A 25,338-nucleotide genomic window follows, 5' to 3' on the forward strand; every position below is an offset into this window, starting at 1 on the left:
CTGGAAGGTATTATGTGAAGTGACATAAGTCAGGAAGAGAAAGAAAGATACCTTATGTTTTCACTCATATGTTGATCTTGAGAAACTTAACAGAAGACCATGGGGGAAAGGAAGGGGAAAAAAATTTACAGAGCAGGAGGGAGGCAAACCATAAGAGACTCTTGGATACTGAGAATGAACTGAGGGTTGATGGAGGTGCGGGGAGAGGGGTGGGTGATGGACATTGAGGAGGGCACTTGTTGGGATGAGCACTTGGTGTTGTATGGAAACAAATTTGACAATAAATTATATTAAAAAAATAAAAAATAAATAAAAATAAAAGGCTCTTTCCTGAGGTGACTGGGTGGCTCAGTCAATTAAGCGTCCAACTTCAGCTCAGGTCATGATCTCACAGTTCATGAGTTCAAGCCTCACATTGGGATCTCTGCTGACAGCTCAGAGCCTGGAGCCTGCTTTGAATTCTGTGTGTCCCTCTCTTTCTCTGCCCCTCTCCTGCTCATTCTCTCTCTCTCTCTCTCTCTCTCTCTCTCTCTCTCTCTCTCTCTCTCAAATAAATAAATAAATAAATAAACATTAAAAATATATATAAAAGGCCCTTTCCCCTATAAGTAATTCTGCCACCACTCCTCTCTCCATCATCCACAGTGTTCATGGTTAATCTAACATGGCTCACTTTCCCACTGAACCCACCTTGGCCTCAGAATTATTCTTAGCATAGCACTTGAGGCAGCTACTACCAATTAATAGGAGTTGATATGTGCATTGAATCTTATTGGCTATCCCTAGCTCAACCATCAGATGTAAAAGTTCATACCATTTTAACATTATGAAGCTTACATTTATCATTGAGAGCCTACTTTTTTAAAACTTAGTTTTGAAATGGAGAAAAATAAGACATTTTCAAGATGAATTGTATACTTATTCTCAGAGAGAGGATTCTTGGGAGTTAGCTTGGGAGCAGTACTGGGCTACTACATAGCAGGCTTGGGTAATGCCTGAGCCTATTTTTTTCATTAGTAGAAGGAAAATAATAATGCTTTCTAGGCCTTCCTTCCAAAGCTGTTGAGATGATAAAATGATATAATATATGGGAAAGTCTTAACTACAAATCTTCAGATGAATATAAGGTTAAAGTTGGAAGCAATCTTAGAAACAAATTGTCCAGCTCTCATATATTTCTAAAATGAAAAAGTAGTTCCAATAGGGTTAAGTGATTTGTCCACAGTTTATACTGGCAATTAGTACAAAGCTGTGTCTAGCAGTCACATTTTCTGCATCTCGGTAAGAAGTAATTGTATTTCAAAAAGAGTAAAATGAATCATTAGCCGTAATTTATAAACAATGTTTTAATTCGACTTTTGGTAACAAAGGTTCTTCTTTCCAAATTTGCCGGTACCATGGTAGTATTTTTCCTTAAGATTTTCTTTTGACAGTAATAGTTTTGTTTAATGAAATGTCGCTACCTTTTAGTTAACATGTACCCATTTACAATTTCCACATGCTTTTGTCTTACCTAATGTTCTTGTATCTCATCTTTCCATCTTATTAATTGAAATATCCACTGAGCTTGATATTTCTCTCCTGAGCTGTTTAAAATTTACCTACAGGATTTCATATACAAGGAAAAAGTGTTCCTTTTTAACTTTCAAGTATCTGAGGACTCCAATTCCACCACCGAACAAATAGATGTGGTCTGCTGTGTATGAGCTTTTCACTGTATTAAGTACGTGGTAGGATTTTTTAAAAAATATAACCATTTTTGTCCTTAAGGTCTTTTCAATCTAACTGAAAAGAAAAAATATATACATATACATAAAAATACAAGTAACAACATTGGGGGTAAAGTTCTATAAGAGTTCAACAGAGGGGATGCTATTAGAATGTATTAGTCATTAAGTAAAAATCAAAGGTGTGTTTGGCATTAAGCAATTAATGGGTAGGAATTTATTAGATGTAGAAGATTAAATACTCTGGGTTAATGAGAAATTAATAAACCAAATATTTATACAGAAGAATCATGTTGTGCAGCCTCTTTTTGCCTTACGTAGTATGTAAATATGTTAGTAAAGCTAGCAATTTAAATCACTGATTCTCAGGGTTGAAAGGGATATAAAGATCATCTAGTGACTTTTTCTGCAATTAATATTCTTAATGAATTCACACACACAGTATATATCTATGCACAGAGGGCCACCATATATTCTGATAATGTCTAAATGAGGAAATACCAATTTCACAGTCTGGCAACTGAGGACGATTGCAATGGAATTTCAATTCAGTATTTAGGAAATCAAAAGAAGTCCCTTGATGAAGAAGAACAGTTGGATGAGATTACTTTTAGGTCTTTTCCAAGCTCAAGATCCTATAACTGTACAATATTCAGAAATAAAATATTCTATTTGATGAGATTTTTTAATAGTAAATTACACTACCACTAAAGAGCTTTTTACTGCAAGCTCTATAATGCATTTGCTTCTCTTAATCATCATTCTTGACTATTCAATACTGAAGAGAAAAAGATAAATATATATGCATCATTCCCTCAAGGAGTTTATACTCTAATAAAAGAAATTAAACAAATACCTAAACCGGCATTCTACAAAAAGCCATGACAAAGAAGGAAAATGTACGAAGAACCTACATTCTCCTGAAGCAAGGCTTCTCAATCTTGGAACTACTGACATTTAAGGTTGGATAATTATTCTTTGTGGGGGGCTGTCCTCTGCACTTGAAGATGTTGAACAGCATCCAGGGCCTCTACCACTAGATGCCAGTAGCATTTCCCACCCAGCTGTGACAACCAAAACATATCCAGGCACCGCAACTGTATTGTACCCTGGCATTGGGGCGGGGTTGGGGTGGGGGGGCACAAAATTTACCCAGTTGAGAACTGCTGGCCTTAAGAATTGAAGAGGCTTTATGGAGGAAGAAGCCTAAGAATTGATCTTAAAGCCTGGGTAGTGTTTTAAAGGTCAGAAGCAGATGACGAAGTGAGCAAGTCGACTGTAAGTAGCACAGAAATAAGCCTTTAAAAAAGTATCGACTCACTTATTAAGTTAGTGCGCTGTCTGTTCGCTCACAGATTCTCATTTTATCAGGACTCAGTATTTCTGGTCCATCTCTAACACCCCTCTCACCCTTGATATTCTCCTGTCTAACAAAGAGACCTAGTTCAAGGCTCAGTACCCTCAACAGGCAACAGGTTCTGCTGGATTTCAAAAAAAATAGAATTCTGTCTTCATTGTATGTATTTTAGGGTTGACTTCGACTGGTGGAAGGGGCACTTCTCTTCTGCTTACTGACATTAAAAACAGCAGAGAGGCCTCTAAAGAAGGTGACTGGAGTAGAAAATAATGAATTTGGGTTTTGAGTAAATTCGAAGTAAGTTTGAGTTGGTAGCAGGACACCAGATAGAAGAAGTACAAAAAATTAATTAAAAATAGAAAAAATTGTAATATACAGTATGGATCCAAAATACATATGCAAATGCAGCAAGAAGTAATATAAAACAGCAGGAGGCAGAAGGTAATAGGGACAAGTAGTTCGTTTTCGGTTTTTCTCCTGCTTCTTTAAACAAAATCATTTTCATCTTTTAATGAATCTCTCTATTACCATGAAAAATTCCACTTCCAAAAGTGACATCTAGAAGTGTCATTCCAAGAATGCCACTTTAGCATAACGAGAAAAACGTAAATAATATACATGTATTTTAATTCTCTTCTATCTAAAATAAATTACTTTATTTCTTAACAACTTGTCTATTTGACATTTTGGTTGAGCTGAGGAGGGCATAGAGCTCTGTGTTGCTTCTGAAGGATACAGAGAATTGATTTCTTCTTATTTCTGCGGAAGTTCACTAGGCAAGCTACTTGTGTCAAGTCATTATGATAAGATTCAGCAGAAGTAATGCATTAACGTTGGCTGATATTGCCAACAAATTACTGTATGTGATACAAAACAATTTCTGTTCCATTATTTTCAGTTTGCCTTTTCATAAAGTTAAAATATGCAGAGGAAACCAACATTTGCATGACACTGTTAGCATGCAGATTGATTCATGGCTTTTCTCTGTGGAGCCCACCAAAACCAGGAGAACCTCACAAAGGGCATGCCCCGTTGGAGAGGTTTCCATTAGGACCACATTTATGCATACCACACATACAGCAGTGAAAAATGATCTTTGAACTTGCTTCCATTGCAATAGCAATCTGCCTGGTGTTGCAAGAGTTTTCAGATTGATAATAAAAACTCCCAAGATCTAACGAAAAGTTCTAATGGAACATCTAGTTACTATTCAACTGTTTGCAGTAAATGGACTCAGTTGACAAGGTCATGGAAGTTACACGTGTCCCATTTAAAGTTAAGGTTGTTAATCAAAATGCAAATTATTACTCAATGACAAAACATTTTAAGCCAAAATGGGTCGTTGTTTAGACTGTGTGTTTTTATGTACTTCAATGAGTCATTAAACCTCTGCCATTTCAGAAAAGTACTCCTGCTGAATATTCAGTGCTATAAGCAAGCGTGTAATCTATTTTTTTAAATAACCATTCTAGTAAACTAAAAACATAATGCAATAATGCCAGCAATATGTATGTAGGAAGTGGTGCATATGTGAATAATCGTGTTATAAAAACAGAGCACAATATTCATAATTGTTTTCCTATTTATGTACTAAATACTCTTATCAAAAATGAGTCCTGAGTGCTTGATCACCATTGATGAAGAATATTATGAATGCACTAAAATTACTTCTGCAAGCCATAATATTAGGTTCTCATAGGCATAAATAAACTAGTGTCTGAGATTCGTTTGTTTAATATTGGAAGGAGGCAAAGCATTGTGTAAGTATTATAAAATACTGCTACTGTCAGAACTCAAAGTCTTGGGAACAATAGCTAATGACTGGTGTACCTCTCCCTTGGTCCTCGGGGTTTTACAATTTGATGCATCGACTTCCAGTGACAAGGAGGGCACCCCCCCGACCTCTGCTATTCTCACTGCTGATAGAGAGCAGCACCATAATCAGAGAGGTGTCTGTTCCCTTTGTTTCCTTATTCTCTTCCTGCTCTCTCAGCCGTCTCCATCTCATCATGTCTGGCTCAAGCATGGCGTTTCTCTAGCTGGGCAATACCATAGCGCTTCTCTTCGCTCTCTTCCTCATGGTGGAAAGGCTCTGCTTTCTCCTCTGTCTTTTGAATTTTGCTTGTGGGGCAAAACAAAGAGCAGTGGAAGCAATGGCTACAAGGACAATTCCCACCCCGGCCTTGCTAGTAGGAGAAACCCCAAGGTAAAAATATTGACCCTCTATGACCCTGTACCAGTGCAAAGAGTAGATCTCCAGCCATAGAATAATATAATAATATTAATACCCACAAAAGTGTTTACCATTTGTCAGACACTGCTCTAAATGTTTTATTACTTAACTCATGTGATCCTCACAATAACCCTATCATCATCCCCATTTTCCAGATGAGGACACCAGACACAGAACAGTTAGGAAATGCAGCCAGGGTCATAAAGCTAGCTTTGCTAGTAAGAAGCAGAGTCAGGACATGAACCCAGGCAGCCTGGTTTCAGAGTCCCTGAACACACTAAACACACACACATCTTTTCCATCCACCAACATAACCAAAAGTGGCTTGAAACTGTTCTTAAAAGAGATAAAAAGTAACCAAGAGTGGTAACTTTAAAACTTCATTCTTTTTCTACCCATTCCTCTGATTTTTTTTCATCTGTGTGGTCCCAGGGAAAGATCTGAATAATTAAAGTAAAACTTCACCCTGCAAGTGAACGTAGGTCTAAACTAGGAAGGATCAGCTCATCCCATCTCTGAAAAAACAATGCTAGAGCTCCTTAAACCACCCAGTCACTCATTTATTCAGTAACTGAGCAGAGAAGTCAGGAGGGGTGAGCATGGGGCCCCTCACCCCAATTAAGCCCCATCTTATCTTGCCAATCTTATTCCCAACACCACCATCCATTGTGGCCACATGCATCATTCCAGATTGGCCAAGAAACTGAGAAGAGTGGGGAGTATCTTTTATCTTTATATTCACCCACATTCAACATAGTGACAGTCGACTTGCTACTGTCTACTCTCTAGTGGCAAAAAGCAGGATGACATGGGACTTTGAAAAGCTCTGGAGGACCCCAGCCACTGTTGCAAATCTGAAAGCACACAGGGGACAGACAAACAATTAAAAGGAAGTTGACCACCTTGACAGTGATGATGATCATCATTGCTGGCCGGTGGGATAATGAACATGGGGTGATGACGAACACCCTTCCTTACAGACTGTAAAACATTTATGTATTAAACCTTAATCATTTCTTCCTTGCTCCTTTTATACCATCCTTTGCAGATGTGCTTAAAGGAGTCCCATTCTTTCTTGTCATCACATGGACAAATGTCCCCATCCTCAGCAAACCTAAACCATCACCCTGGACTACTGCCTGAAGCCCATTCCCATCCCCATTGGTGAGAATTGGTTTGAGGAAATAAACATGCTTTGCAAACCAAATACCAGAAAACCAGTCACAGATCCATCTTGTTCGAAAGAGATCCAGAGCAGATAGGCCCTGTTTAGGCTTCAGAGTACTTTGAATAAATAAAAACTACTTTAACTCTTTCAGAGAAAGTGTATATTTTATTACTATCCAGAGTAATCAAATAAGATGGCATCATGAAAAACACAGCAAGATAAACACCAACTGTATGGATTTTCCCACCCAACTGCGTTATTAACTGAACAAACATTTGTGAAACGATTTTTGTAGATTAGGTTTATTGGTGGCATTCTAAATTGTGACCAAAATCTAGCACTGGACTCAGTTTGGCCATATGGTTACGTGTGTCTGACAGAAAGGCAATGAGTTAAGTCCATAAAGGAACCATATAAAAAAAGTTTTCACAGACACAAATGGTTTTTTACAAGTTTTTCAGTTCAGAGCCTTCTACAGAGGAGCAAAAAGACATGACTTCCAGCTTGCTCATGTAACAATATCTCCTCACCAGAGTGAATGGGAGAAATGAGGCTGCTTTCAATATAAAAGCAATGTGGTGGTTTTCTTGTTTTTATTAAATATCATGATTATTAATTCAGTCCAGAAAACTACAAGGCATCAAACCATCTACACTAATACCACAAAAGATCAAATGCTTATCCATAAAATCCTCTAGCCTCTCCACAAGATTCCTGCAAAAGAGTTTTTTGCAATTCTCTTTGAGAACCACAGTGTTATTTTCCAATTTTACTTGGAGATCATGGTTTCTCTTTAAATACCCTTTATAGAAAAAGACCACTTATTTTTATTTTGTGTTCTGTAACTGTGGCATATTATAAGACCCAGTCAAAGTTTGTCAAAGAAAAATAGTCTCCCTTTTGAAAGTCAATAAAATATTCATTTACTTTGAGTAAATTTCCTCTTTGAGTCCAACCATCTGGTTCTAAATAAGGTACCCTACTTTGAACATGGATATGCTTGCCATCTGGCTACCCGATAGCGGCAATTACTTCAGGTAAATGAACCTATACCTAATTCTAAGCAAGTATAGTCTACTATAGGATCCTGTGGCATAAATACACACCCTTTTTATCTGCCTACCACGCACCAACTTGAGGCAAAAATGAGTGTGTGTTCTGCCTAATGGAGATAACTGACTGCCATGTGCAAACATTTCAAATCTGAGAGAAACTTATTTGCAATATTCAACAAGTGGTGAATTTTCCCTTTAGCCAAATGCTCAACAGAAAGTAGAGGAGCCTTGGGCTTTAAGAAGGAGTGGGTCCCTCTACCATCGTCCAGTGCAGGATGGGAACTAGGGATGTTGAGTGTTCCCTGTAGGACACCAGGTCCCATTCAACACCTAGTGGGGGATAAAACCTTCCAGGGGTCATAAGTATATAACAGTAGTGAACTCTAATTTTCCTGCCCTCACCTGACTTCTTCCTCTCAGACCTCTGAGGAGTAAACCAAAGAATCAGATTGACTGGGTATTAATGTGTTGTTTCCATAGAAGCTAAGTAAGGTGGACCGAATTGTAGTACTGTTCTTTAAATATTTCCAGTTGTTCACTTTGACTCCTCATTAGGCAGCATAAGTATTTATTTTTATTACAAAAATTATCCAACAATTAAGTTGGCAAAAATTATGACTAACTAAAGATCAAGCTATTTAATCATTAATCAAATGAAAATTTAGAATTTGCATCTATGTCCTCTTGGAAAGTGTGTTTTTAAATGCCAGATTACAGAGCATTTGGGGAACAAAATCATCACCAACCGAAGTCCAAACCTGGCTGAGTTCCTGACATTAGTATGTTTAAAAAGTGTTCCAAAAAAAAAAAAAAAAAAAGAGGTTAGAGTGGGAGAGAGCCAAAGCATAAGAGACTCTTAAAAACTGAGAACAAACTGAGGGTTGATGGGGGGTGGGAGGGAGGGGAGGGTGGGTGATGGGTATTGAGGAGGGAACCTTTTGGGATGAGCACTGGGTGTTGTTTGGAAACCAATCTGACAATAAATTTCATATATTGAAGTAAATAAATAAGTAAATAAATAAAGTGTTCCAAGTACCCATAGTAACAACAGCAATCAAAAAATCAAAAAACTTTTAATATATGTAATATTAACATAATTGTGAAATGGCTCATTAGATTGTCTTTGCCATATCAACTCCAGCTAGAAACATTCAAGAAATTATCATATTCACTCTGGTATTGAAGGAAAAAAAATATGAAGAAGAATAAGGACTTTCTCTAAGATGCTATTTAGAAACAAAACCATCCTGAGATGCCCAGAAATACTGACTCCTGATTTTCTTTGGGATGCAGAGTGTAGCCACATGTACACTAGGTTAAACTTTCAACCAAGTTATTTACGTCTTTGGGAGAAAATCGGGAGGGAGTTTGAACACAAACATGCACTAGGCATACAAGAAATCAGTTATGGGTCAAGCAGAAACATCTGGTCTTTTTAAGAGTCCTGTTAATTTGAAAGCGCTGACCAAAACAAGCTCAGTTCCACCAAATACATTTTGGCATGGCTTAAAAAAAAAAAAAAAAAAAAAGCAGGATTTGTTGGAAGTATTTATTTCACTAGAGCAAGATTTATCAGTAATGATATGCAACTCCCACTATTGACATTTCAACATAAGCTTGTTTCCAAACACAACATGCAAATTTGCCTTATATGCCTTTTCTCCCATATCTGATATGATCATGGGTTTTTAAAAAATATATTTAATCTGTATTGTTCAGAATATGTTGAAGGAAGTGGTAGAAGAGGCTTAAATTATCCACTTCTGATTGTAGGAGCTTGAAAGTGAATAATTTATACATTTACTTATAGGAGGCTTTAGCTATCCCACAGCTACTAAACCATTGGAAAATTTATCTGAGGTTACTTCATAGCACACTATAAAAGAATAAAACTTTTGTGTCTTCCCACAACACAGTGAAATTTCCCAGTCTCCTATACAATAACAAACTTCTTCTGTGAGTTCGCAGAGACCACAAGCCCTGGCCCATCAGAAAACCAAAGTTCAAGTCCTACCTCTCCACTGACAAGCCTGCTGATCTCAGGCACCCAGGGCTGCTCTGAGCCTCAGTTTTCTGCTGTTGTGAAAATCATTTGAGAACTGGGGAGGCTCTGCTAGGGGCATCACTGCTAATCTCCAGCCTGCCTCTACTTCTAAGGTTGTCGATTTCTTTTTTAAGTTCATTTTGGTTGTTTGCGGGCCCTCTACTCATTTCATTAATGACTCAAGGTTATTTTAAATGCAATGGATTAGGGCAAAAAGCAAGAATCACTTGTTTATTCATACAATAATATGCTTGAATGCTTACTACCATAGGATACTCATAATAGCCAATATTTATAGTGGACACTCTATATGCCAGGTATAGGTTAAGTGCTTTTCAATGCATTTGTTCATGGACACCTGCAACAATCCTGTGAGAATATTACTATTATCAAATTAAAACTAAAAGTCCGGGCTCTGGAGTCAAACTGCTTGGGTCTAAATCCCTGCTTTGTCAGCTCACTATGTCACAAATGACTTGACCTCTTGCCTCCATTTCCCTATCTATAAGATAGGAAGTGTCCTGGACAGCACCTTCCACATAGGGTTCTTGCAGGAGTGAGTTAACATACGTCGCTGGATAAGCACTAAAGGCGGTCATTGTCAGCAACTGGTGACTTAGATTCGTCAGCTTCTTCGAGCCTTCACCACAGCCACAGTTGTATCTGGGATTCGAACCCACTTTTGTTTGACTCCAAAGTCTGAGCTCTAAACAAGTGGTGGAGAGCCCCACAGCCTCTCCAAAAAATAAAGAATAAAAGACGGTCCAAATCTAAAAAGCATCAAAGGCACTCGTTAACAAGGCATTTGAGACTGACACTAGCTCTCTCTCTTTTCACCACTCAAGTCATTTCCAGAGGCAGTAACTCAAGAACAACAAAAAACTGGAGTCACTCTGCGTTAAGAGACAGCTGGCAGCACTTGCAAGGAAATTTCTCGCTGGCATTGACCATGGGAGCCTCCCCGGGTCCCTGTCAGCCTCCCCCTTAGTCTGTCACCTGGACCTGCTCTTACTGCTCTGAATCTCAAGTTCCAGTTTTGGAAAACTTGAAGCAGCCAAAGTCATCCTCTACTCTGCGCCTGCCAGATAATAGGCGAGGTGGGCACATTGAGGGGGAGGGAACGATTTGCCCTGCACTGATTTCTTACTTGGATGTGCCCCGGCCTTTGGCCCTCACGTATTTTCCCTGGACCGTATCTTGGCAGGCTTTTGATGCCACCCTGGTATCGCTCAGATTTCACACTACACTTTAAAAAGACCTGTGCTAGACTACGCTAGCTAAGGAACTTTGACGGGTGGGGTTTGCAGACTAGAGGAGGGGGTGGCATTCATTGTTTGGCACTGATGAATGAGTCTGTGGAGTTGGCAGCAGTGAAAGCCCGGGTATGTGGGAGATCCCAAGGGGTCTGGGTAATGGTCCTACCCCCACCTTACGCTTCCTTCCCCCACCACTCGCTTTTCGGGTCTCAGAAGCCAGCCCGGTCCCTGGGGTCGCCGGCCGCCCAGCCGTTTAAGCAGCCTGGCTGGGTGGGGCGGCGCCGGGCACCGCCTCCCTCCCTACCTTCTCTCCCCGTGGAGCACGTAGGAGCTGCGGAAGAAGCCCAAGAGCTCGTTCTCGATCAGGGCGTTGTAGATGATCTTCAGGTTGTAATTCCTCTGCGCGTCCAAGGTCCTATTCAGCACCACCACCAAGACCTGGGTTTGCGGGTAGAGGAAAAAGCCGGCCACCGGAACAGCACCCGCCACCCGGTCCTCGGCCACCTGCACCTTCTCGACCGCCACCCGGGAGGCGTGCAGCACGACGTAGCGGGTGGCGTTCCGGCACGCGATCTCCACGTTGACCTCCCCGGAGAAGGTGAAGTTCTCCATGAAGGCGGTGAGCATCAGATTGTAGTGCAGCGGCTTGAGGTGGCCCGACAGGCGCAGCTGCGTCCACGGCTGCCACTGCTCCCGCTCCTCCTCCGACGGCGGCTGGGCTGACGGGGTCCCAGGGGTGGCCTCCCCGCCTACCTCGGGCTGCGAGGAGTCTCCGCCGGCATGGTGGTTGCGCCGGGCCGAACCCGGAAGGCTGGCGTTGCCGCCGCGCGCGGGGAAGCCGGCGGGGCCGCCGTCGGCGCCCGGCGCTGCGCTAGCTCCGCACTCGTCGAAGCGCAAGCTGAGCAGCACCGCGAGCATGGTGACCGCGAGCAGCGCCACGATGGACACGGCGAAGGCCAGCACGAGCCGCTTGTGCACCGTGATGTGGCGCTCGGTGGTGCGGGGTCGCACCCCCACGGAGTCCGTCCAGGGGTCCGAGAGCCCCCTGCCGCCGGCCCGGAGCGCGGCGTCGTTCTCCCCCATCGTGGCAGCGAAGGGTGAGCTGCTCTTCTCAGCCCCCTCCTCCTCCTCCTCCTCCTCCTTCTTCTTCTTCCTCTTCTTTTTCTTCTTCTTCTTTTTCTTCTCCTCCTCTTGCTCCCCCCGCTCGCCGTCCAGGGCCATCACACTGCCTCCTCCTCCTCCTCCCCCGCCCCCTCCGGCACCCCCCGCGAGCGGGCCACCCGGGCCACCGCCAGCGCAGGCATCAGAGAGCGCACGCGGGCCGAGGGCGCGACGCCAGCTGGGACCCTGAAGACGCCGGCCCGGGTTCTTTTAAGACGGGTTCTGGCCGCAGGCGACAGCAACCTGGGCGCCCCCCATCAGCCCCGCCTCTCTCCGGACCCCGGCGGCCGAGGCGCGGGGCTGCGAGCTCTGGGACGCGCCCAACTTAAGGAGCGTCTCGCTCGCCCCACCGCGCGCTACTTCTCCGGCCGGCGCGGGGCGCCGGGGCACATGCTGCCTCCGCCCCTGTGCGCCTGCGGCTCCCGGCTTGCCCTCCCCTGCGCCCAGCTCTCGTCCGCCTTTCGGCGGGAGCCTTCCAACGGGTCCTCCGCTAGAAAGGACTGGGAGCGGTGGAGAGGGAAGTTAGGGCTTCCGCTTTCTCTCCCCACTCCAGCGGCGGCGTTCAGTCCTCTGGGTGGGATGTGCTCCTGGCAGCAGCGGCGGCGACAGCAGCGGAGGCGCCCGAGCCATGCACTCCGCAGCCGGGGGCGAGAGGATGGCCGGGGAAGAAGAGAGCGGGGTGAACCAGGCGGGCGAAGTCCCAGGGCCGCAGAGCCGCGCCGGGAATCTGCCCTGAAGAAGGCTTCTCCTCCACCCTGGACACTTTAAGCAGCGGTGGCGGCAAACGGCGTGAGGTTGCAGACCGGACAGCGAGCCTCCCTCGTTCCGACGTTGCTCTGACCTCCGGAGATGACAAGTGAGCAAGAAGTGTCCGATCGGGCCATCCCCTTCAGGTAGATGAAGCTCCGGGTTTGCTCTGTGTCCCCGTGGGGAGAGCCGGAGTGCGTGTGTGCGAGTGCGTGTGCATGTGTGTGCGCGTGTGTGCGTGTGTGTGTGTGTGTGTGTGTGTGTACACAGTCTCCAGGTCCAGATTGCCAAGGCTACTCTGGCTGCATTCGGGGACTGAAACTCCCGGAGAAAGGCAAAGGAGAGAGCGAGAGAGCGCGAGGAGGCAGGGAAGGCGGGAGGGAGGGGAGCGGCTGAGCGGCAGAGGCAGGCACTGGGAGATTAGAGAGCTTTTCTCCGCTCTGTCACACCAGACACCCACAGCCACAGAGGGGGTTGCTGAGCCGCCTGCAAGAAGTACATTGTAAATCTTCAGCGCAGCCAGCCCCGCAGTCTCCCCTTTTCCCGACTGCTTAGCCCCATCGCGCCTCCCGGGGAGGGGGGGCGGGAATCCTTGAAGCCTCTGGCTATTAACACCGACAGCGAAGGAAGATCCTGCTGGGGAGCTGTGGCAGGATCAGATTTCACATCTAGCTCGCCTGAGGATTTGGAGGATTGTATGTAAATTGAAACAAATTCTCCAAAGCCTGACTACAGATATTATACAGTGTGATGTGTCTAGGTGTGCAGTACTAAAATAAAGGCTAGCAATGAAGCATTAGAAGCCTCCAGAAGTCAAGGCGAAAGAAAAGAAATATTTTTCCCAATGAATAATTCCTATTTTTAGACTGGGAAAATGATTAAAATATAATGCCAACAGTGTAACATCCAAGACCAAAAACTTTAGACTGAGAAAAGCTGGGGATCTGAGCCCCATCACTGGAGACTTACCAAAGCAGTGAACAAATATATTCCGCGACTGATTAGTGTTTCACTTCATTCAGCCACAATTACTTTTTTGCAGTTTTTAGTGTTATCAGGAAGATAGTTTAAACTTTTTTGGAACAGTTATCAATAGGAAGTTTTGCTGAGGCAGGAGCATCAAAACAGGGTCATAGACAATTGGCTGCTTATGGACTGCTGTCTAAGTTTATAGAAGTTTTAAATTATGGTGCAGAGTATATACGAGTACATGGGATATCCAACCCTTAGAATCTGTGCAAAAAAACTCGAATTGGAACAATATTCAGAAAAGAGCCACCCCAAAGGTAACAACTTGGTTGTTAGAGACAGATGTCTCTAGTTTTTAACAAAACAAAGTGCGATGGAGTTCAGAATCAGTAAAAAAAAAAAAAAAAAAAAGAATAAATAGAAAATAAAGAATAAAAAGAGTGCTAGCCAACTAGAATTTAAATAAAAATCTGGGGAAAAAAACAGAATAAAAAGAGGTAATTCCTTTTTACATGTTTCTTTCGCATCTTCAAATCCTTAAGGCATTCTAAAAATCATGTCCATAATTATTTTTCTTGCAAAAGGGAACGTTAAATGCTACTGGCTTTGTAGTCCTGAAAATATACAACTAAAATGTTGTGTTTGGCTTTCAAAGCATGACCAACAAGAGACAGAATACACATCAACTGTAGCCTGACAACCACTGAAAACACAGCCTTGCTCAGTGAAGCTCTTTTCCATTTATCCCCAGATGGGCTACATGCCCAAAGCCATACATCCTAAAGGTCCATTTGAATCATTTTTAAATGATGATGAAAAGAAGTACCGGGTGGGATTTTTTTTTTTTTAAGCATGTTGTATGTGGGCCGCTAGCAACAGACCAAGGGAAATGCCACATTCTGTTCAAGTTACTTTTTTCTGCTCTGTTTTTAAATCTCCATGCTCTTGCTGTCCATATGTATCTGGCTGTATGCATTTTAAGAGTTGAGGAGTTGGGATTTGTTAGTTTGTTTTCACAGAATCAGGAAATAGAGTACAGACCAGCAAAAAGCACTGTGTGACTCTTAGCAGGTCACCAGACTTCTCTGACCTCAGGGTACTAATCTGGCATTTCAGGATTAACGATCTAACATCCATGGATTCAACTCACTGGGACTATCAGAGGGATCTGGAACATCTAGGAGTCTTAGAATCACTACCTAAATAAAGAGTTCACCCACTATGGGATCTTTAAGACCTTTCTCTAAAATGATATTAGTTTAGAAAAGATTCGAAGAAGACTTCTTTTAATCTTATTTGCATTTTATTGATGTGTTTATGTACTTCTGAAAATTACTACAAGGCAACTCTCAAATAGTTGAGAATTTAAGTATATGTTTACCAATTAGTAAAGTTGCTGCTGACTGTGATTAAATTAGTGGATGCATTATTTCTGAAACCCAAGTGGAGCAGACACAACCTTATTAATACAGAGTGGACACAACTTATTAAAATATTGATTCTCTTAAAATGTAACTTCATCCAATAAACTCAATATCAAGGTCAAGTGGGTAAATATTTCTTTGTCTCATATCAGTGTTACGAAAAGGTCCCAGTAAGCTCTTCCTTTTTTTTTTAATTTCTGAAAGTGTATAGCACCCTTCCTCTGAGAAGCACTTTGTAAATAATTTTTAATATTGTTTCTCTAGAGAATGTGCATTCTACCCTGAAACCACGAAAAAAATAAGAGGCAAAATTTCAGATCGTGTACCTAACCAAAATATTAAAGAGATGACTCACTAATATTCCTATTAAGAAGTTGCCTTCAGTGTTGTCAATCATTAAATTGAAGACAGCTTGCACTTTGCTAATGCTAGAGCCCTGTAGCAGGATAAGACTTTCCAGAGTGCTTGACGCTTCTCTCCAAAACACATTTATTGTTGGGAGAATTTTATAACCATTTTCTTAACCAACAAATGTCTTTAAAGACCTTTTGTAGCCATAGTTGATTTAAGAGACTTGTAAAAGTGCAAACAGTGCGAACACTTAATATACATGAGACCGACAGAAGTTATTTTTAATTAAATCTCCACCTTGGTCCTGTGAATAATCAACGTGAACTATCTCTGAGCGAATGCACCAGCTTTAGTCTTTATTCTTTTGACACCAGAGCTGCTTTTTTTTTCCCTTCACTCTGGTTTGTATGTAGAGGCACAGCTTAAGTGTCCTTAAGGACTCAGTCCTTCAAGTGTGATGAGCACTTCACATCCAGAAGTAGCTTGTCTCAGAAGAAAGAACTAAATCCCAGTCTGCCCTCACCCCCGTACATTATCTTAACACAGTTACTTTAGGACTCAGTTTCTTGATGTGTTCGTGCTCAGGGGTCTCTCCTGGTTTTTTTCATTCTGTGAAAAAAGATTCCAGAGCTAACATACTAGTCTCTTTATGCTCTCCCATGATTTTTAATTAAGTTTCTCTATTGAGAAGAAAAAAAAATTTTCAATTAAAAAATCAAAGTTTCATGGGTAAAGAAACTTCATAAAAATATACCGCACTAACACAAACATGGGGAGTTGGGGAGAAAATAACCACGGCCACTCTGGCAGTGAACAGGACTGATATGTTTTGAGTGGGATGTGTTCCTGAAGGCCCCACACAATTAGAGACTAATGCTGACAACGAACGACAGAAGTCTGTTTACTAGCTAAAGTGGTGCCGCCATGTGGCAATTATAAAAAGGCAGTTTGAAATTTGAGATTGTGAGATATATATATATATATATATATATATATATATATATATATATACACATATATATATATACACATATATATATATTTTTTTAAGTAAGCTCTATGCCCAACATAGGGCTTGAACTCACAACACTAAGATCAAGAGTTGCATGCTCTTCTGACTGAGCCAGCCAGGTGCCCGGAGACTGTGATAATTTGATGAAATTTTTAATTTGAGAAAACTCACCTTATTGCCAACTTTATTAATATTTTTATATTGCATGATTTCAAAAGTTCATACCATTTAACCACTGCACCTCCTGACATTGTTGAGGGGTTTCATTTAAGAAACACTCTTCTAGATAGAATAGTCTTCAAGATCTTAAAGAGGGAATGAGGAGAGTTGTTTAAAATTAGCCATAATTGAGACAGTGTAATTTCATGATGTCTGTAGTTTGCAAACTGTAATTAACACCCTGATTTAACTGTTAGTTGTCTGACTTCTATTTATTTAAAAATATTAATCTGAAAGGAAATTATATCTAATTTGACTATGTCTCTTTTTCTCACATAAAATCTGTAAAACTGTAAAGTTTTTTTTTAAAAGAAAACATTCCCTAAGCATTAATATATTACTATATGTTATTAGTCTTAGGAAAGTCTCATAATTACACTTTCACCGAAACAGAACAAGTCTTACAACACAAAAGGTCCCCTCTAGATGGCCAATATAAAAGCATAATCAAATATCTACAGTGTCATTACCAATTCCAACATTAAACGTTATATCCAGAGAGGAGAGAATTACAATCTCGAGAAAGTTGTGTTGTTATTTGTGGGTTCTAACACCAAGTTAAAACTCTTCAGTGTTCACTGTAGGCTTTTTGGTTTATGATCTCAGTCAGAAAGTTCCATAAAAAGGCAAAAACTGTGTCATGGAAATGTTTACAGTTTATTCATGAAAACCAAAAACATAGTATGTACCACATTCTACAAACAAAATAGAAATTAGGTAAGTCTCTGGAGATGTTTCTGTTAAACTAGTCGATTTGTCTAGTAGCTCAAGAAGTGGAAATAGTAAATATGGTTTTTACCATCACTTTTAGCTGTTCAAACCCATGTTTCTAGATAAATATGGCAGAAAGAATTAATGGAAATAATAGCTAAGATTTTTCAAGGGCTCATCTTGCACCAGGTATTTATCTAAGCACTTTATGTTATCTTTTTTAATCATGAAAATAAACCTATGGGGTCAATGCTGTTACTTCCCCCATTTGACAGATGAAAACTGAGGCCTTAGCAAGACGAAATACCTCGCCCAAAGTCATTTAATTTGTAGGTGGCAGAGCTGGAATTCCAAATTAGGCAATGTTACTTCATCACCTGCATGTACACTTAACCATTATACCATAATACTTGCTGAAAGATAAGCCAGATGTAAACTGTCCAGCTGCATAATTGGTATTTGCTGCACAAATTGTGAAGTCAGTGCTGGGCAGAGGGCTAGAGGTATAGCTTTGAACCAAATAGCCATGGTCTCCACCCTCTTTGGACAGCTCAGTGCCTGGCACACGAGGAGTGCCAGGTGAGTGTTTGTTAAATGAAATGAATAAACAGAGAAAAGGTAGTATGACCCTGAGCAGAATAATAATTATAATTTTATAAAATAATGACAGAAAGAAAAAAGGAGAGCATTATTCATTCTGGATTGAGAACTAAGTAGTTGAAAGAGTTGACTATGGCTTATTTTCATACTGCAGAACAAGCAATTTATATGCCTTAGAAATCTTACTTCCTGAATGCATTAAAAAATGTATCTTTGACCCAGGCTTATTTGACAACTCAAATTTACATGATTTGAAGGGTGCCTCACCTCTTTGAAACCACGAAAAGTATCTGCTTCAAAGGCACACATATCAATATTAATGTAAGTCACATGAAGACATAAAATATCCAGTTTTATTTCTTCTTCCATATGTATCTCCTGATCCATGGTTTTTTCTCTTTTCCAATCATTTATCTACTCTTCTTCCATTTAACAGTAAAATATATTATTTATCTAGTAAAACCTGTGCTTACTACACTTTACTGTACCTATCTCTCTTTGTACCTGCACTTTACTGATATATGAATGTTTATCACTGTAGCTCTTTAAAAGGGGTTAATTACAATATTTTCTTAAATTTGAGGTAGCAAAGTGGGTTATAAGTGGGTTGATTTCTAAGAAATTAGAAGAAATATGGTGAGGTTTTCATTTAGACAATGACATATCACCAATCCTGAAGTCATATAGTTGTGAGTTTTTGAAAGCTGGTTTTAAACTGTAGTTTTTTATTTTTAATAATAGAATATAAAATACATAATATATAGTTTTGCTGAGTTAGTATTCTAGTCAAAGACACAGTTATTTCAGGTTAAAAACACATCTTCTGTTAGGAAAATATTTCACAAGATATATGTGCGTGTGTGTGTGTGTGTGTGTGTGTGTGTGTGTATACATATATATATTGTACACACATATATATATTGCATATACACACAATAGTAAAAATTAAAATTGCATTATTTTTCAACTCATTGAATTCCTACTTTGAAACTAAGAAAAAGGATGAATCATAATATCCCCCTTCAAGTTTTAGTCTTGTGTATGAACAACCTATCTCTTAATCATGAACTGAACAAAAGCCTCTTTTTTTTTGGTCTATACCTTCTCCTTGCTCATAATCAGAGCTGTTTTCCTTCCACCACATGCACTATAACTAAGGCTCCCCCATGCATCTTTGTTTTTAGAGTTATATATGAAGGCTATGCCAACGTCGTATCCTTTTTTCTTTCTCTATATATGGTTCTCTGAGAACATTTCCCCATTCCCATCCTGGGAATATGCTCCAGGTGCCTTGAAAGTTAGGTGACATTTTGTATTTTTGGACCCAGGAATTATTCTAGGAATTTAAACAATTAGACTTTGGCTAAAATGCCTTTTCCTTGGTGGTTTAAAAATATTTTTAAGCTATTACTACAAATACTAAAAATCTAAATAAATCATTATATTATTAATATTATAATGTTAAATAGGTGATTTTTTTACATTTATATTAAGTGTATTAAGTACTAGGCACTGTATAAAACATAAAAAAGAATTGTTCATAATTGTTCATGTCCATAACTGGTCATGGAATCTGTATATGAGAAAAAAAAACTTCCCTACAGAAGAACTACAAAGAAATACTCAGACTACTAACTCTTTTGAAAATAACCCACTGCTTGATAAGATGAAACTTCCTTACTCCAAAAAGTCTGTAGGGAAAAAAAACAATGAGCCTGGATATCAATGTTTTGAGTTACTAGCATATTAAAATTTGGATGATCGTTTCATGAAATAGGTTGAATGTTTATAATGGAATTGATTTAGTATAAAAGTTGCCTGTGATCTTCACTTTTGTCACTTTTCTCTTTAGTGCCACCTTGTGGGTTAGCCAATAACAAAAAAATTTATAGGGTTTTGAGTTTGGGTTTGGTTTTTTTTTGTTTGTTTTGCTTTTTCTCTGCTGTGTTAAAGTTCATCTTAAAAAGTATTGCAGTAAAACTCAGATGTGAAGTGGCTTCTGTGTTTTCTCAGAAAAGCAAACGCTTCACTAGAAGATATTTTCCACAATTCGGCAATTGGCCATTTCGGACACCAGAAGAGTTGGAAATATTGGGTCTACACAAAAATCAATATTCATTTACAGGATAATCACCAAACTTATCTTGGATAACATAAGTGGCAAGCTGTTACTTGTGATTTTTCCATAAGAAAAATGTTTTCTAAACTCCATATCGTTATTTCTACAACAGTGTCCCATGAGAATTGATTCTAAGTGAGTCAAAACACTGCTTAATCCTGTTTTAGAAGAAGCTCCCGTACCTGATATAGACTTGTAGGCAGCTTACTTCTAGCATCAGATTTAATTTACACTAAGTTACCTTACTCAGTTTATTTTTTAATTATGCTGAAGTTATAAGGGAATAAGGAAAAAGTACAATACGTTGAAATGTCATTTTTATTGGCAATACACAGGACATGTGTCCTATGTTTTCTAATATTTTCCATATGCTAGAGATGCTACAATAATCTTTTGAATAACCAAACAAGAAAGAAATAGTTTCTCCTCTTTGAAATACCTAAACATATTAGAATTTATTGCTAAGTTTTCTGTGGTATGATGAAGAAGTAAATTTTAAATTTTTTTTTTCAACGTTTATTTATTTTTGGGACAGAGAGAGACAGAGCATGAACGGGGGAGGGGCAGAGAGAGAGGGAGACACAGAATCGGAAACAGGCTCCAGGCTCTGAGCCATCAGCCCAGAGCCTGACGCGGGGCTCGAACTCCCGGACCGCGAGATCGTGACCTGGCTGAAGTCGGACGCTTAACCGACTGCGCCACCCAGGCGCCCCAAGAAGTAAATTTTAAAATTGCATTTATGGAGTCATTTCAGAGCAAGTGAAAATCATGTATTCTGAAAGTACAAATGTCCATATGTCAATTCTTCCTGCCCTATTAGGAGTTGAAGGTTGTACTAGGTGTTATTCAAAAAGTAATTTCCCCTAGATGTACAATAAAGCCTCAGGTTTGACCTATAACCTGAATATCATAAGCTATCAGTTATCTATGCTGGAAGCACACCAACAACAAAAAAATTAAGTATTATTATAGCCTTGCTAACATCTTATTATAGAACCAAAGTAGCCAGTATCAATAAGGCTGCAAGAACCTTGGGATTTAACTCCTTAGTCGTTTTTAGCTTGAACAAGTATTATGCTTTGTTTCTAAAAGTAGTATATTGTGCTTTCCAATTCAGGAAATACATTTTAATTGTTAAATCTTACACCCTTTGATATTTGAATTTTTCCAGGACGTCATGATACACAATCAGTTTCCCATGGATTTGGTACAAGAGCAAATTAAAAGGTGCCGTAGAATGGCAACGTTCACTCTATCATCCTCTATTTATCCTTTACATGACTATCATTGAACAAGTCCTTGTTCTTAGAATTTATCCTAAAAAAAACAAAACAAAACAAAAAACTAGGGCAAGGCTTTCTTCCCTGGGGATCATGAAAAGTTGTGACCGTTTTTCCATTTATGCTGCCGCTTTAAGTTTAGTAAACTGTCATGCGGTGTCATTCAGAAGATCCTCAGACACGTGTGTTGGCAGTGGTGGGGCTAAATGATATTCAAATAAGCGAGACCTTTATTTGAGTACAGCTTAACTCTAGGAATGAATTTTAGCCTCTTCTCATTCTTATTATATTCATGTTCAGCATATGGGTTTTTTTAAACAAGTTACAAAAAGCAACAAAACACATCCGTATCTACTGTTACAGATTCCAAATTAAGCAGATCCTGATTAATTGAGTTATGTTATACACCAACAGCCTTCCACTTTAATGTCAAAAGGCTTTTATGATCTCTATTCAGTTCCTCTTAAAGTGAGATGGAACACAATATTTCCTTGACATTTCTGAGAATTTCAGTTTCAAAGGATCATTTATTCCTTTAATCTTCCAATGTGGAAGAGTAATGAACATCGACTCGTTTTTAGAAGCGCTAACATTCAACTAGGTAAACTTAGTAAGTGATAGCTATTAATGTTCTCTTTTGTCTTCTAGACAGAAAATCAAAGCTATTTAAAGTAAAGGATGTGTTTAAAATCAATGTATGTCCAGAAGTTAACATTAATGTTTACAAACACTTTCTGGGACCATTATGTCTTATTTGGGTGTGTGTGCATGTGTGTGTCTTTATTCATCTGTATCTATCTATAAAGATATAGAGATAGATATAAATAGATCAAAACTATATATGTTCCTATATGGTCTGAATAAGTGTTTTATTTGTCACTGTGCTAACCTGCAATGTTATACAGTGCACAAATAGTTCTCTGTGCCTCTCCTTCATTTTCAGTGTTTGCCACGAGAGCCAAATCGAACTGCTGGTGTGATAGTCATCCAAATATGTAATTCTAAAACCATGCTTATAGGATCATCTCTTTATTTCTATGAGATTTGCCTATAGTAATTATCTGTTTAATGTTCAGAGCTCTATAGCAGTTCTCTTTTAAATGTTCAGAGCAAGAGCTATACCTTCTAGGATGTGCAAATAATCAAGTCCTAGCAACATTATGAAATATAATCCACATTCTGAATTGAACAGAATGAGCCCTCAGATCTGACTGCCGAAAGCTCAAAATGTTAATGCCCGTGACACACCTCATACGTTTTAGCGAGTTGAAATTGCGTTGAAACAAGAGGATGAGTTATGATCTTGACCTTTACCTGTGTCACCAGCCTTTCTGCTCCTGCTCACCTGAGAGGGGAGCTTCTGCTCTGCAGAGAGAGGGCTGGCTGCAGATCTTCACCTCCTATCTGTTTCTACAATTCCAGAAAGGATTGGCCTGAGGAATTTTATCTTGTGGCGCTCCACTGTGAACTGACTTAATTAAATTTTTCCCAAAGTACAACATTCCCCGGTTCTTTCTCAGGAAAGCAAATTGAGGAGACACAGAAACAGGTCTAAATGAAGTGCATTTTTTTTAATTGATTCAAACAATAACGCCATGAAAAAGCACTTTGAATTTTTCAATTCCCAGGCAATTGGTTCTAAAAAGAAAACCATTCTAAATTATCCACATGCTCTCATTTATTAGTCTAGAGCTCTTGCCAAGGAATTATTTGCAAAGGTAATATATAGAACATCGTGGTGATTTACTTACTTTTCTAATACCTTTCGCCCAAAAACTCTGTAGAACTGAAAGTATGCCAGCAAAGAGAAGTGTCTATAAGAAAAGACTCACTAATAAACAAGAAGTATCTGAAAATAAAAGTAAAAGAGCTGAATCCCATTTTTAAAAATCAAATTTCATGGGGATAAATGCCATAGATGTCATTGTTTATTTATTGATAACCACTTAAGAATAATCTGTAATTTCTTCCTAATCCTCAAAATAGGTAGGTTTCTGCCAGTCATGTTATCTCTTGAGGAAAAGTGTCTTATGAAATTACCACCTGATTTTATAAAGCCCAGACAACTTTAAACAAAACTGAGTACCCTTCATTTGCCCAATAAGCATTCACAAATGTTAAGATAAAGAACAGTAAACTAACAAGTTAACCGTGCTTTAACTGAAAGATAATTTTCTGCACCCTTGGGGATCCTGTCCAGTACCACTGAGATCTAGAAAAATACAACCAGGAGAGGCACTGGTTGGTTGGTTTTTTTCCCAGAAAGCCACTACCTACTTTCTTGGTACTTATCTTCAACTCAAGAAGGGGGGAAAAATATCCTAGGTAGGTCTAAAATTCTTATCTAAATCCTTCTTAAATTGTGCCTTTCAAATATGTGAGATATTATGTGAAATGGGTTTTTAAAGAAGTATTTAGAAATGACTTCCAACTCTTATTAACCTTATGGAAAGCAGTTTAGCAACAGCTGTCAAAATTCACAAATCTAAAATCTATAGCAAGATTTCTGAGATATCTTGTATTATAACTGTTGGTATGACTCTCTTCTACTAGAATAAAAGCTTCTTCAGGGCAGGAACACATATATTCACTTATGTATTTGTAAAGCAAGAAAAATCTTTGGTATATACTGAAAACTTAGTAAGTATATGTTTAATGAATGAATACTCCATTGTCATCAGCTTCTTGGCCCCTTCTTTCTCTGATTTAAGGCTTCTCTCCTCCTCCCTCTCTTTGGAGCACTCTTTGGCCTCCATGCCTGGTGTGGGTGCCCTTCAGCTTGGCCTCTTATAAGTTGTCCCAGTGAGCCACCCTCTTGGGGTTGTCCCATAGCCAAGACCCTGCGCTTTCCTAACTCTGGCCTAGAAATATGGCATCATAGTATTTATTGAAAGCATTTTTAACTACATTTTTGAGGATAGGAACTAGCAAACAAAAATGATACCATTTTCTCTGAATAAGTCAGTAGTAAGTACAATCTAGAATCAGTATCTGTCTGCTCAGCTTCAATTTTGGAATCCAAAGTGATGTGTTCTCCTGCAAGGAGAATTTGAGACAATATAGGCCACATAGTGGAGTCATACTTTACACAGGAGCTAGATTCTGAAATTGTCATATAAAGTAAGAAGCCCCTATAGCCAAATTTGCCCTTGAAAATCCCCTAAAACTGGGGTCAAAAGGCAGTGAACCACAGCTCTGCATCTTCATTCTATATAGCAATATATACATGTAGCTATAAGTGTAAAGTATATACACCAATACAATATTTTCATAAATACCAATATGTTGTGACTCCACTGTTTTAATAACACTGCTACCAAGTCACTCTTATGTTTCTGTGATACCAAAATAACCAGCCAATGCAAAAAAGTCCAGTTAAAAATAATGGTAATGCCTTCCTTCCTTTGCAACAGGAAGGAGTCAGGGCTCATACAGGGTGAGCCTCTGAGCAGATCAGAGGCCCAGCAGGATTGGATGATTAGCTACATACACAAAGAGTTGGGTTTTTTAGTGCTGGAGAAAGGAGATTACACATGTGGAAAGGGCAAAGAGTACAGATGACCCCTGTGGGGTTGGATCATTGGATTAGAATTGGAAGAGTAGATAGAAACATATGGTTTTATAGATTTATACAGAGATAAAGATATTTCAGTGTGTGTGTGTGTGTGTGTGTGTGTGTGTGTGTGTGTGTGTGTATGCATTAAGTCATTAAGAGGACCTGAGAGCATAACACCTTAGTAGCAAAGAGCAAACTTAATGTCTAAGTCTTGGTTTCTAAATACATTTTTCCAGGGCTCACTACAGATTCTAAGGGAGGATCAGGGAAAGAATAAGATACACTTTGAACATATTAATCTGCCATATAATAAGGAAGTTCTCAAAAGAATGATGGGGACATTAACCAA

The 25,338-nt window shown here is 39.6% G+C and overlaps 2 protein-coding genes across 2 annotated transcripts in view; one reads left to right on the forward strand and one right to left on the reverse strand.

Annotated features, from left to right (window-relative positions):
* Positions 1-12,076, reverse strand: part of TRHDE (thyrotropin releasing hormone degrading enzyme) — a 396,068-nt gene extending 383,992 nt beyond the window's left edge. The window contains exon 1 of the mRNA XM_025926745.2: positions 11,145-12,076. Within this exon, the coding sequence (XP_025782530.2) occupies positions 11,145-12,061 (917 nt within the window). The 5' untranslated portion in view covers positions 12,062-12,076. The remainder of the gene's footprint in view (positions 1-11,144) is intronic.
* A 111-nt stretch (positions 12,077-12,187) lies between these two features.
* LOC147579037 (uncharacterized) overlaps positions 12,188-25,338 on the forward strand; it is a 31,787-nt gene continuing 18,636 nt past the window's right edge. The window contains exon 1 of the mRNA XM_086712808.1: positions 12,188-12,894. Coding sequence (XP_086568934.1) covers positions 12,392-12,769 — 378 coding nt within the window. The 5' untranslated portion in view covers positions 12,188-12,391 and the 3' untranslated portion in view covers positions 12,770-12,894. The remainder of the gene's footprint in view (positions 12,895-25,338) is intronic.

This window comes from Puma concolor, chromosome B4 (genome assembly GCF_028749965.1).
Source record: "Puma concolor isolate L17-30 chromosome B4, mPumCon1.1.hap2, whole genome shotgun sequence".
Taxonomy (NCBI): domain Eukaryota; kingdom Metazoa; phylum Chordata; class Mammalia; order Carnivora; family Felidae; genus Puma; species Puma concolor.